Source organism: Podarcis gaigeae, assembly GCF_964106915.1.
Source record: "Podarcis gaigeae genome assembly, chromosome: 9".
NCBI lineage: Eukaryota > Metazoa > Chordata > Lepidosauria > Squamata > Lacertidae > Podarcis > Podarcis gaigeae.
Window position 1 is genome coordinate 30,285,889 of NC_139685.1, and position 14,550 is coordinate 30,300,438.

At 41.3% G+C, this 14,550-nt stretch overlaps 1 protein-coding gene and 1 long non-coding RNA gene across 56 annotated transcripts in view; one reads left to right on the top strand and one right to left on the bottom strand.

The window, feature by feature from the left end:
- The window catches only part of LOC310852543, a 68,647-nt gene that overhangs the window by 23,475 nt on the left and 30,622 nt on the right, over window positions 1–14,550 (top strand). The window lies entirely within an intron of this gene.
- TENM3 (teneurin transmembrane protein 3) overlaps window positions 8,047–14,550 on the bottom strand; it is a 1,240,854-nt gene continuing 1,234,350 nt past the window's right edge. For all 50 annotated transcript variants that reach the window (XM_083755214.1, XM_083755180.1, XM_083755191.1 and 47 more), the window contains 2 exons: window positions 12,798–12,928; window positions 8,047–9,658 (listed from right to left, as the gene is read on the bottom strand). In XM_083755214.1, the coding sequence (XP_083611340.1) occupies window positions 8,903–9,658; window positions 12,798–12,928 (887 nt within the window). In that variant the 3' untranslated portion in view covers window positions 8,047–8,902. The remainder of the gene's footprint in view (window positions 9,659–12,797; window positions 12,929–14,550) is intronic.

A 14,550-nucleotide genomic window follows, 5' to 3' on the forward strand; every position in this document is an offset into this window, starting at 1 on the left:
TTTACTTCCAAATATAAGGGTGTTTAGGATTGCAGCTTTTCAGGAGCTGATCGTAGCATTGGGCTGAGGTACCTTCACCCCCCCAATAAAATATTTGAGGGGTCTGCCCCTCCCCCAAAGTTGATGGACATTGTCATTCAAATGGTGTGTGCCATGTCATTTGACTGATTGTGCTAGATGGGGCTTACCTGACCCCCCATATTTCATTCAAGTTGGTACCCGTGACGGTTGTAGAGATCCACAGTTCTTGCACTACACTGAGTCGGTTTGCACTCTGGCCTTTGTGAAATCTGGACCAAACTAGATGTGATGCTGGCAGATCTGTGTGCAAAAAGAGTTTTTGCCACTGAATCATTCAAGCGGCAGGTTGGGAGGCAATTTAAAAGTGTAGCACTTGGGGCAGGAGAAAGGATTTGGAACTGTCTGCTCTGCCTAAGCTTTCCCTTGGGAGTCTACTTTTTACTAGCTACTCCTTCCCTGGTCATATACACCCATCAGAAGACACATGGCTTTAAAATAGTTTCAGCTGGAAAAGCAGTAGTGGGGAAGGGCTCATCAGTAGAGGAGAGCACTGTGAAGATGGGTGACAAGGTATCTCAAGAGCTTCTGGACCTACTAGGAGCCCCCTTGAAATTACTCCTGGGTGTCTGTCTCAACACAAGTGAGCCATTTGTATGGACCGGCTTATGTTGTCTTTCCCATAACACCATCAGAGATTTTCTGGAGGTGTAGCATGGAAAACATCCTGATTCTCATGTCAAGAACTGCACATGAATGCCCGGAAGGGGCCATTTAAAGCGATCTCTCCATGATAGCTATTCCACGTGCACAACATGAGTTTGCCCTGTCCTGTGAAGATTATTTGAACCGTCATACAGAATGCGATAATCTTTTAGCTATAAAATGCAACAGACAGATTCTGTCTCTGCTGTAGAATTTTCTGCAGTGGCTTTAAAACAAGCAACCCAGGGGAAGGCTCCCATTTTCTATTAAACCTGATAGGTTTTAGCGTAATTCTTGTGAAAAACCTATTGCTTTCATTGCCTTCTAAATTGTATGGGTACAATTTCAATGAGGGATAGAAACAACACATTCCCAGGGGGTCAAGTGTGAGTTTTCTGTTCCTAAGTGTCTCAGATTAATTAGATCCTGTAATTTCATCCCCTGGAACAATTTGCCGGTGCTAGTTAGAGGACGTATCCAGTAATAACGTTAAGGTAAAGGGTCCCAGTATTTGAATGAGTTTTGCTTCCTCAAAACTTGAGCTTTATTTTAGGAAAACCTGAAAGTTGTTGACATATGGCTGCCCTAAGCTACAAGGGAACAATGAGTCACTTCAAACATTGTTCCATGCCAGCAAAATTAGGTAAAACAATTAAAGTTGATTTGGCACTCCAACGCACCCCCCCCCCCGACTTTTTTGTGATAGGGAAAGTGAAGAGGAAATTTACTGAGAAGCATGGGTTAACACTTGCTTGGTGCACATTTGTATAACCTCTCCAGGAACAAATCAGGATAAATGCTCAACAAACAGGTTATTTGGAAGTGACCTAGGAGCCACAGGCAAGCAAACCAACTTCCTCCTCTGTAGTAGCCTCAATCATAGCTTTATAATATTTTACCCTATCTTGGTCCCGAACGTATTAAGTTTGTTTTGTAGAAGCCATGGACTCTAAAATGCACCATTAGGTAATTGGTTAATTCTGAATCTATTTTTCCTCTTATGGAGGACCCCAGGAATTCCTATTCCTCCATGACATAATTTGAAGTCAAGTTATTTAATAGAAAAGTTTACTCAAAGTTATTAGTAACATGAAGAGACCCTCATACAAAAGTGGTGGTGGTGGTGGGACAGCGACTGAGCACTAGAAAGATGTTAGATACTGGCCTAAAAATGTTGGGGTCTTCCTAAAAAAGATCAACTTTTGGGGTCTGCTGATTTTTACCTTTTGAAATATGCACATTTAAATTGGGGTTGCCATATCTCATTCCCTTCATTGGATGGGGCATGAGTGGTGATACCTGCCTGTTTGGTAGCAGCACCCCTATTCACGACATTTATTTATAGGAACAATTTCCATATTACCTTAACTACAGTAGTCCCTAAGTGGTTTATTAGGTTATAATACAAATAGGTCAAAACTACCTATAAAATAAAACTTCAGTTAAAAGGCCTGCTTGAATGGGAAAAGTTTTCCAGTAGGTAGTGGAAGTCATATAGAAAGGAGGCCTATCTGACCTCAACTGGAAGAGGGACTTCCATAAAATTGGAACCTCAGACTAAACACATGCCCCCTGGTGGATGTGAGCCATACATCCAAGCCATGGGGGATCACTAACCTTGAAGCTGGCCCGGTAGCATAGCAGCAGCCACCAGGGCATACTCCTGAGCGTTGGAGTTATGTGCTTTCCATTCTACATTTTGTAATTTAACAATAACTTTAAATCTCTATAAAATATTATCCTGTTTATACTTGCAAAAATGCAAATGCCACTACATCTACAGTTATGCAAATCTTCAGCAGTTATTTTTCTCCTGCTCAGTAGTTTGAAAAATTTGGCACTAAAGCACTTGTAAAGTCAACAATGAAGGCCATCTTGAAAATCATAGCCTGCCTTCCCTACTACCAATCCCAAGATTTCACTAGTCTTCCATTCTTGAGCAATATAGAGTACAAAAGAGGCTTGCTTTTTTTTTTTTTTAAAAAAAGTTTCCTTCTGTTGGCTAGACTTTTACATTTACAAGTGATGTTTATTTGTCAGGGTGCCAGTACATCAAACCTCCAGACAAAAGTTTGTGGGTTCTGATCAAATTTCTAGAACTTAAAAGCCAAAATAACTTTTAACACACTTTAGGGACTTGTTAAAACACTGGTGGTCCATGCAGTTCACAAACCATAGAGTCTATGCCATTGCTTCAGAGACCAAATACAGTTAATACTGTTCATTATTGTTGATTCCAAACTCAGAGCAGGACACCCTAGGCGCAATGTAACTTGTCAAATGAAAGGGCTGGGTACATATGGTTGCAATCTGAAAAAGAGATTGAGGGGCCAATCTACGCATTTTGTCAAACATACGCTTGTTTGCAACTGGCCATCTTCTTATTTAGTAGGTCTGGCTCTGGATCATAGTCAGAGTCAATTTATTTTCTTTCCATCTCTTAAAGTTGTTTTCCTTAAAGGGTTTTCAGTGTTAACAAGGGTACATATGATCTCTCTGTTTTCAATTCATCGAGTCCTTTCTACAGGTCAGTTATGTTTGGTGTGAGACACAGCTGTCACAGACATTGTGAAGGGGGGGGGGGAGAAATAAGGGGGTAGTGATTTTCCATTCTTTGGCCTAGTGTATGTGCAGAGTTTTTGTGCCAGTGTTGTGAGGATAAGTTCTTTATTTATCTGTCAGTTTTTGTTGGCAGTGCAAGAGATTGGAGAGCCCAGAGTATGGCTGGTTGCATTTAGCTGATTGCAGTAAGTTTTGTTTGTGTGTATGAAGGGGGTGTGGGTTGTTGGGTTAAATTAGTCCTATTGATTTGTATGCTGTCAACGGGTTTATTGGGCTGTGTATGTAATAAAGGCAAGCCATAGTCTATTTATTTATATACCACATTTCCCACAAATACATTTGTGCTCAACGTGTTTCATAGGATGTAAAAAATTCACAATAATAATACAAAATCATAATAGAACCACAGCATGGCATTAAAAAAAAAAAAAACCTGTGTCATTTTCCTGATGAAAATCATGCCCAAACTACTTGCCCTTGAAAATGCTATTGGCTGCAATAGTACTTGTAATTATTTTTTAAAAAATATCGTTTTCTTTTGCACAAATAGGTGAGATTGCTTTTTTGTACCCCCCTCTTATGGGAGAGGTCTGTAACCCAGGTCTTTATAACAGATATCTGATTGAGGTCTGGGATGATGGGAGTTACAGTCCAACAGGTAGAGAGCCACATATTCCCCACTGCAGACCTAAATGGATGTAGGCTAGGTTTGACAAATGTTGCCGTGATGGGCATGCTTGCTTCACCGTTTACAAAGCACACAGTTCACCCTACCTCCAAGATACAGCTTCTCAGTACAGTGGTACATAAATGTGAGTTTTAATCTGGGTTTCTGGTAGAGCATCTATAACTTTTTGTCATCTATGTAATCTAGTCTGGCTCTGGATTCATTCAGCACACCCCAGTCTGGTCATATGACCCAGCCCCCCACCCCACAGGTGGTCCAATGCTGAGGCAGACCAACCATTAACAGAAAATGTGTTGTTTGGGCTACAATGCTTAATGTTTCCTTCAGTAAAATCAGTGTAGTATATCCTCAGATAGTAAACTCTCATGACTCGTATTTGAGACAAAATGTTGCTGCTGTCCTGAAGCTGGGCTTGGCTCCAAGCTAGGATTTCCCCCTTTTATATCAGTAGTTTATTAGAGTTCTGGCAGTATTATAATATGGCAATAATTATAGATTGGCTTAACACAGCTGTTATAAGGATACGTTACAATGTGAAGCACTTTGAACATTCTTAAGTGTTATACACGTGTGAAGTATTGTAGTACTGTTGTTGCTGCATTCAGTCATTACTCTATAAAACCGCTAATAATGCTTTCAGGATGACATTATTTCCCTTTGTAAAATGGAAGATCTGTTTCTCTCATCTGTGTGAAAATACCAAGTCTGTAATCAGCATTTTTTTAAAAAAAGGTGACATAGAATAACCAATTTGGGATGGATGAGCATGTTTGTCAAGCTACAGTTGTCACTACAAAGCAAATGTGATGAAGTCTGCCTATTCTACCTAACATAAAAACATGCAGAGTGTTTTGAAGGCAGCACTTTTCAGCAAATGGTGTGAATTTGGATTGAAGGCTCTTCAGGCCTTGAATGACTTATCAGTGTCAAACTGGTTATATATAATCAGCTGCTTTAATTAAGTGCTGTGTTTTTTAATATGAAAGGGAATAAGCCTTCATTTTTCATTTTCTCTTAGCTTTATGATGCTTAACAATGTGAGGTGTAGTTAATGCTTCTGTAAAGTAGGTCGCTAGAGAGATCCCATGGAGTAATTTGCCTTGCTGAGCTAGCAGTCTGGGCCACTGGGCAGAGGGGGCAGGAAACAACTCCCAACTGGGCAGCAAATGAATCAATACTAGCAGTACTGGATCACTTTGCATCTACAAGTAGGAACAGAAAAGCAATAACACAGTTATAATGTCTGACACACATAGTTAAGAAAACAAATCTAAACGCAGACACATTGGCTTGGCTTTTATTGGAAAGCCTAGATGCAATCTATAGTCATCAAGGTGTGGAAAAATTCAGGACACATATAAAGTTCAGAAGGCAAATTAAAAGAACAGTACAAATCAGACAAAATTTACATTTCAAAATAGCATGAAAGCATTTTGCCTAAAATACTCTGAATCTCCTTATTTTTGTAGGGTATTTATTTTAATACATTTTTTTCCATTTCTTTTAAATTTTCTTGTTTACAAATCCCCCAAAGTCTCTGTCTCATGTAGGAGCATGTCCATCTCAGAATGATTGTTTTTCTCTTTAGTGTATAGCTAGAGAAAAGGCTGCTGATTGGGCCCTTATCTAAGTCTAGATGACCATCAAGAGAAACTATAGTTTGGGGGGCTACCTGTGCCTAAACCAGGGAGAAGGAACAAGGGCACAGGAAGTAGAAGCTTTAATTCTATTCTGACATGTAACACACTGGATATGTTTGCGGTATTCCAAGTCAATAACATTCCACTACATTTTTTGAGCATGAACCTAATTCCACAGTTAGAGCTGACAAACCTCTAATACAATGCTGTTAAATCCGAGTTAACAGAACTGCAATCCCCATACATTTCCCAGATTAAAATAATATGTGAAATAATGGCACTGAGCTGTGGGTTTCATGAATCATAGTTGCTAAATTTGGGCTCTTTGAAGGTTGAAAAATAAAAACAAACTTAACTGTTAATTTGCACTTTAATAAAATAACAGCTTTTATTCTAAATGTCAGCAGTTCTGTAGCTTCTACCCAAGGGGTACATGAATAGCAACAGCACTGATAGTGTGGATTCAGTAACTTGCTTGACCTACTCACAGCCTGTTTGACAAGACTCCTACTGTGCAGTTGAGAGCACACATAATACTATAGAATCTCGGTGCAGAAAGCATTTAGGAAACTATTTTTATTCCACCCCTTCAGGTATTTAAGACACATTCACCTGCCATTTGTTGCCATTCTGCATACCGAGTACAGCACAATTAACCTTTCTCCCCCACCCACCCAAAAAACCCAAACAAACCCCACAATATTTTAGTCATTTTGTGGCTGAAAGCAGCACTCAGGAACAAGGGATCTTATCCAGAAATACTGAGGAATGTGGGAAGGAGTAGCCCTAAAAATAAGATGCCCCTCTTTGTCTTTCCCTGCCCACTTACAAATGATGTAACCTCCTCCCACTGCATTTTTAATCAGGCATGGTTCAGTCCAGTTACAAGTGCTGAGCTTTTTTGAACTGGTGTAGTTATAAAATTTGATGAAGGGGCGGCATATGAGCAGAGGCCAGAAACCAAGGAACACTTTAATGCAGATTCTCTAGCACAGGAAGGCTTAGTGGGAAGTACATACGTGAATGTTATTTCTTAATGTTATCTCTGCAAGTCTGAATGGTAGTTTTTTTTAATAAAAAAACCAGCACACTGGAAGCTGAGAGTCTCAGAATTTGGGAAGAGTGATGAATTCTGTTCTACTGAAATAGAATGCATATTGTGAGATTACATGACCTAGATTCCTCTGAAAGCAGTCTCAGGCATACTAAGAGCCACTGTCTCCCAGTGATCTGATTTTGTTATAAAGTTAGGTGCTGGAGTTCAAACCTGCCAGAGAGCTCTATCATTTGGTATGAGACTTCTGTCGCTCCCCCCCCCCCCCATCTAAGATCAGGGACAGCAGACTGTGTTGAGAGATGCACTTGGAACATATTCATATCAGAAGCATTCCCCTTGATTGTTAATTCAGATGTTCCAGACCAGATGCCCAGTATTTAAACCTGCCTCAAAAAGGCCTGTGTTAACCTCTGCTGTTTGCATGTCTTGAGTCCAACCATATTAGACTGGACTGTCCTTATGAGCAGGTCATGCCAAACTGTAGTGCTATTTTTTCCTAGAAAAAGAGGTTCTGGAACTCACCATGAACGCCTCCCTTGTTCTAATGGCAATGCCACCCATCTGAGAGGTGCCGGAACCGAGTTCCTGTGAGGTTCTAGCTGAAAAAAGCCCTGCCAAACTGTATGGTAGCTTTATGATGTGGATTAGGCACTAAGTTAATACTCTCACCTTCCTGTTTCTTGCAATTCATATGTGTGTGTGTCTGTGACTCTTTTTGGTGGACAAGAGGTTTAAAGGCTAGGGTATTAGTTTAACTTGGTTTTCCACCTACCCATGTTGTTCTGTGTTTTTCCAGTGAAATACTGAAAACCTTTCTTTCAGAAGACATAGGCAGGTGAGCACTGCACCAACTTTCCATTCATGTACATTTGCAGAGCACCTGAGGCTGCAATCCTAAACTCGCTCACTAGAAAATGAGCCCCATTGAACACAATGAGACTAAACTCTCTGTGTCAACATGGATAGGATTGCTCCTTTCACCACATAACACAGCTTTACATCCCACATTTTAAAAATACACAACAGAGCCGCAAAATGAATAAATACACCTTTAGGGCTGAAAGAGGACAAGGCAAGCCCAGCCTACAAAAGTCTTCTACTGTCATACATAAATCTTATTGAGTTGCTCTCCCTCTTAGCAGCGAGTGGCGAGGGCCAAGCAGGGCACAGGAAGCAGGGCGGAGTGGCTGCCCCACACCAACCTTTCCCACAAGCAATTGAAAGAGAAAAATGCACTGTTTTTAAAGCTAATACAAAAATATTAACACTTCTGTCCATTTGTATACACTGTTATATCTCTACAATATAACTCTTTATACTGTACAGCTATAACATAACAAAAGGTGCAATTCCTTTAAAAAAATTCACACACTGCACATTTTTATCATTTTATTTTAAGTATAAACCTTTTTTAAACACTTTACATAAATTAACTCCTCTGAGACTAATATTTGATGTACAGTAAATTGTAATTCATATAAAAATCCATAAACAACTTGTCTCACATAATTTACAAAAAAAATCAAGGTTTCCTTTGCTGCTCTGTGACAAGGATTCTACTTGCCATTCCCCCACCCCCACCCAAGGCAAACCACGTTATCATTGTAAAATCCATTATTAAATTCCCATTGTAGCATAAATTGCTTGTGCCAATGTCCTTTTAGAAAGAAGCACAGTTTAAAGCCATTGGGGTTGTCCATAAACAAGAGTTTTTGCCCCACATTTTAAAATGAACAAAGATATATACCACATCCTATGCAGAGAGAGGAAGAGAGCAAGAGAGAGAGGAGGAGAGAGAGACTAGTTTCTTGTAAGCAAAGGTCAACAATTTAGTAATATTTGGAAACACTGTATGGATCTGTTTCTTAGTTAAAAGACAGTGCCTCAAAAGAATAGGCAGCTTGTTGCAAACCCTTTAGGTCTTCCTTGTAATACTTTCAGTCCAACTCGAGTGCAGCGATATGCATATGTAAACATATTCTTTAAAGCAGATCACCTTTAAGGTCATTCAGAGTAGGGAAAAACAACTCCCAGTTTTTCTTTTTAGCAATATCATTCTTCTGGAAGGCTCTCTCTTTCTTGTAGAGTCTTATTGGGATTGTGCTACAGAAAAATCTGAGCAAAGGTGTACATTTAGGCTCAAGTAGTAATGCAGCAAAACAATTTGGTCTCCCTCTCAGAAGACACTGGTACAGGGTCAGTCTCTTTGGCAGCCCAGGCTCAACCAGTGTGTTACCTCTTTCCAATCTCACTTTGCCTAAGGAACTGTATATTGTTAGCGCTGTCTGCTAATTCGGGGTATTGCTCCACGGAGAGTACATAGTACCCATCATATCCTTGGACTTTTCCAGCACTCAACAGTTGCCTCTTTTCCCCTTCTGTCCATAACCTGGCACCTTCCTCTCCATCTCTCACTCTTTGTTGTTCTCTGGCCCAGGCATTGGAAAGAGCCCTTTGCCTAGCCTGCTCTAATATCCGTGCCTTCTCCTCATCAAGTGTCATGCCGTAGCGGACATGAAGAGCCAGTGCACCATACTGCATTTCAACATCAGCAAACCTACGAGTCCTGCCGTTCACTACAGTGGTAGACTGGGAAACGGTGACATTGATACCATTTTCTAGGGCCTTCCGTCCGCTAGTCAGTCTCAGTGTGCCCAGGTCACTCTCTGGCGAGGTGGTCTTGATGAAATAGTGTGTGTCCTTTCCTTCAATGGTGAAATGCAGGTTTTCAAGGTAGTATGCATTGTTCAGAACAGCTGCCACTTTGATACAATCCTCGTTTGCAATGTTAAGCACATTAGTCTGCACTTTGCCTTGATTGACAGCCAGCATAACCCCTTTCCCAATCAAAGACTTCACAGTTGCGAACCACAACCACGATTTCTCGCCGCCAGGTCTGCGCTTGCTGATCTGGACTTCTGCCATCTTTCCTAGGGACAGGAAAGCCTTTGCTTGCCTTGCCACTTGTTGTTGCACTCCAGAAATTGGCTGAAAACAAGAACAGACAGAAGTTTTACAAACCATCTGTAGCCCCTAGATTCCAACAGTCATGCATTTATTGGCACAATGCCTGGAGCTGACAATAGGATATGCCACAACCGACACTGCCAAAGAGTTAATTGAATCCACATACTGAATTCCACTGTTACAAGTGCTATTTTGTTTGATACTGTTTGATGTTTTTCTCATTTTTGTCTGTCTCTTTTCGAATCCAAAAAAAGAGTCTCTAGCACTGAATCACTCCAAAGAAATTTTAAAGGTGGTACATAAAGGATTATTATGCTTAATACTTGGCATTTGCACAAGTATATCGTATGTTAATTAATCCATCATGAAACCAGTTGTACAAAGCTGTAGCGTAAACATTTTCCAGATGGGGAAATAGAGGCAGTGAGGCTAAGGCTACAGAGGCAAATAAATGTTAGGCAAGGGTTAAAATGAAAAAACCTTATTTACATCTAGCTAAGCTCACAGTGCAGCTCTTACCTTACAGACAAAAAACATTGTTTGAAAGGCGCTTACTGCACTTGTTATTGATCTAAACATTTCTAGCAATTTCCCTTCGAATCATTCCTTTTGCAGAAAGGTTGAAAGAAAGATTATGAGTTTCCTCGCACATTACATCACTTACGTAATAATTGCAGTGTTATATTCTCCTATTATCCAACATGGAAACTTAAGCTAGGTGGTGATAAACCTATTGTAGGCTTCTTGTCATTTACCTTGAACATTTAATGCTTCTCATAAAGCGAAGTTACATACATAATTGGTTGAAGTGGCACTTATTAAGTGAGGAGTGGATCACTTAATAATATGTCTCCACTGGCATTCAGTAACCAAGGTCCATTTCCCTTTGCCCTGTGTGGAGGCGTGTACATATTTAAAAGTACTTAAAAGGCAGTAATTTGTTCATTCACCTAGTCATAACGTAAAGAGAATAATTTCAAAGCTTTCAAAGACCCAATGCCTTGAATGTTGGCCACACAGAATGGTAACAAAAGTTGAGTGAATTGAGGGATGAGCAGGCTGTGCCAGGGAACATTTCCCTCTGCCATGGGCAGTGTTCCCTCTTAGGCAATTTTCTGGTGGCTGCACAGCAGTGTTGGATGGGGCAATGAGAGTGACTCTTTTGTACAGCAGAATACAGTCCAGCCGCATGTAAGCCAGAGGTTTCTACACATGCATCTCTCCAGGCAAGTGAGAGGCGTTATTACGGTTCAAAGACATTCCAGTCAGACAAAACTACAGGAGGGCGGCTTAGTGCAGGATCAGTGATGGGTGTGGGCTGAGGAGGCGGCCTGGATTTGGCACCTGGGCCTGAAGTACCTGACTTCTAGACTAGGCAGGTGGAAGTGGTAGATGGCTATTGAGCCAGGAAAGGACAGAGCAGAAGGGGAAGAGCCCCAGCATCACCAGGCAGGAGTGGGAGAGGCCCCATCTGAGACTCCCTACCAGTCTGTGTTGCCAGTACCTCTTCTGAAGGCGGGCGGGGGGCGAAAGTCTTTGCTCCCCCCCGCCTGCCTTCAAAAGCCGTCCAGGACAGCGGAGAAACACGCTGCGTTTCTCCGCTCTCCCGGGAAGGCAGGCAGGGGGGAGCAAAGACTTTTGCCCCCCGCCAGCCTTCAGAAGAGGTCCAGGACCTCTTCTGAAGACCGGCGGGGGAGCAAAAGTCTTTGCTCCCCCCGCCAGCCTTCAAAAGCCGTCCAGGATAGCGGGAAGCGCTTCCCTGCTATCCCGGACTGCTTTTAAAATGCTGGTGGAGGGGAGCAAAGCCTTTCGGCCCCCGCCGGCCTTCCTGGACCTCTTCTGAAGGCCGGAGGGGGGGGAAGGCTTTGCTCCCCACCGCCAGCATTTAAAAGAGGTCCCCGGAGATTTCCCTATGGGCTTTCTTCTTGCGAAGCAAGCCCATAGGGAAATTTGTCTTGCGAAGTGCCTCAAAAAACGGAAAACCCTTTCGTCTTGCGGGTTTTTCGTCTTGCGAGGCATTCGTCTTGTGGGGCACCACTGTACTGAGCTAGCTAGGTCAATGGTCTGATTTGGTATAAATGGTCTTACATTCCCGTGACCTGCAATGCAAGAAAATGGAGGAGGGAAGAAGCTAGAGCTATTTCTCCAATGCACTCGCTCCTCCTGTGTTCAGGGCCTGTGCACAGGAAAGAGAGTATATGCTGGTACAATTTTATGGGTTGTGTGAATATGGTTTCTGCTGTGAGAATACGGCTTGGGAAACTGATGCAGGTGGTGGCTTCTTGACCTATATAGCACATGAAACCATCCTGATTCTTTAATTTAAAAACCAGAGAAGATACAAAGATGCTTTAGAACAATTGTCATGAGTGAGCAACTGTTCTAAAGTTTCTCATTCCCTGCCAGTAACTGGAAACTTGATGGCGCATGGCCTTTTGATCTTTGAACAGTTAAAATTTATAATCGCTATTTTCCTAAATACCAGATAGGGCTTTTCTGTTTTACATTCCATTTATTTTGTCCATCATTTAAACTGGCTACATATTTCTGGACCGAAGGAGATTTTTTTTTATCAAAAAATTTCATAAGCACCTAGAGTTTTTTTGGCTCTATGAAATGTAATGGGTTTTACCTGAGGTAATTTCACATTCAATATTTTATCTTCACATATAAAACATGGTTAATATTAAAGAGAAGTAAAATTGTACTGGTGCTTGGTATGCATAATTTATATCACCTGTTCTTCTGTTTATTTCACAGTCTATTTTTTATTACAGTGTTCACTTTCTGCCTTGAGGCAGGGTGCTGGTATAAATCCAATCTCCAGAGCTTCCACTGGGAAAGTTACAATTCTAAAAAAGGGTTTCAACATACTATTATTTATTGATTAGGTCTACCCTTCTTCCTATTTTAGTTTGCATTATGAAAAGCCAATTAGGATATGTCGAAATTCAGACCTAATCTTTAGCAAATGCACCAAGCAAGAGCAGAATTAGCATCTAGTCTATGGATATCTTGTGAATAAAAATAGTCTTTACAAAGTGCATTTAAATATTTTTTAATGCCACGTAAGCCTTTGAGGATTATAGTGCTCAAACAGCATGGTGTCTTTTATTCAATTTTGACACAGTTTAATATTCACTTTCTTTTTTCCCCTTACCGGTACGTCATCCCACTGCTGACTCTTCACAAGTTCATAGGAGGGCTCTGTTAAATCAAACTTGGGCACAGGGAATCCTGGGATAGCATTATGCAGGTGGAAGCCAAATGTTACCAGCCAGCTGTTGACATCTAACAAAATAATTGTGGAGAGAGAGAGAGATCAGATTTTCAATCCCCGATTATTTAATTTAACTTTACAGGCGTTCACATCAGTTGGCCTGGATTCAGGTTTGAGCCACAATTAAATATACTTTGGGGAGAAACCACAGTATGGTTATATCTTAGCTCATCTAAACATTCTGCTTCTTTGGAAAATGGCAATATAGATGCAGAATCCATTCTTATCCTGAGCCCATGAAAGTCATCTGCACCTCCCCTTTCAAACTGGAAGCTGCCTGTGTGGCTCCTGCTGCATACGCTCTGCAAGCAGCAGCTGGATTTGTTTCCATGGCTTGTGTTGCTGGATTGGGACTGTGGGCCCGACCACACTTTCATTTGTCCCACGATCTCAAGTGATTTCAAACCATGGGTTCGACAGGGTTCCTCCCCCACGTTCCCTGGGAATACCCACTTCTTAATCCTTAATCAGAGCACACATCAATCTGCAGAAAACCTGACTGATGTTTGCTCCCATTCAGCACTAAACCCTGGGTTTTCCCGAGGAAAGCGGTGGTACAAAAAAGCCAACAACCTCTCTCAGACCCAGGACTTGGAAATGCTTGAAATCACGGGACAAACGGAAGTGAGGATGGGTGTGCAGATGCAAAAGAAAAGCAACACTGTTGGCTTTTACAGCGGAAGTGTCAATGGGCAAAGTACCAATTTCCTTCCTTACTCATTCATCTAGCAGGTAATCTGCACTGTCAAAACTCACAGCCACGTGCATGCAGCTCGACTGCTGTGTGTGAATACCTGTAGTTCTGGTTTGTTGCCTTTAGATTTCATGGACTTTCACAGTATCTGCAGGTATTATTGTTAGCTGACATGATAAATGATCTAGGGTCTAGAGCCAGAATAATTTATTTCCTCCTCTCAGCTTAATCTTCATAAGCAATGCACCCTTTCTAGACAAAATCCTTTTGCTATGAGATGAGGCCAACAACTTTGTAAATACTCAAAGTAGTCTAAATCTCACACCATTATTATTTAAATATCTTACATGGTTGGTTCCTGATGAGTGTTCCATCTCCCCAGCTATTAAAGCACAGAAGATTCTGTCCCATAAGATTCTGACTTGCTTCAGGACTACACATGACTGGGAACCATGCAAATTTGTGAAAACGTTCCCATACCTGTCCTGCCCCTATTACGGCAAAACAAGCTACTAGGAACAAGACTTTATGATAATTTTGACTGCTGGAGATAAAACCCAGAAAATAACTGTTTTAGAAGGCAGAATGAATCTAGTCCTTCTTTTATTCAGCACATAAAGTCAGGAGTTGAAGGATCTGTTTTTATGGGCAGTGCCAAACTAGTACTCTTGCAGTGTAATTGGAATCTGTCTACACCATTGCTGCAGAGCAGAAGGATAATATAATAATGAGGAAAGAGGCATTCTGCCACCCATTCCTCTTGCACCACATCTTAGTTGTAGATGAACTAAGAAGTTAAATTATGCAAACAATAACTACAAGTACTTTTCTTAGGGTGCTGGGAGTGCTAGGATAAGTATTTGAGCTGAATGACCACTGGATCTTCTCATCAAAGTGGGGAAGGGGGAAAAGATATTTGTGGACAACATTTTATACAGT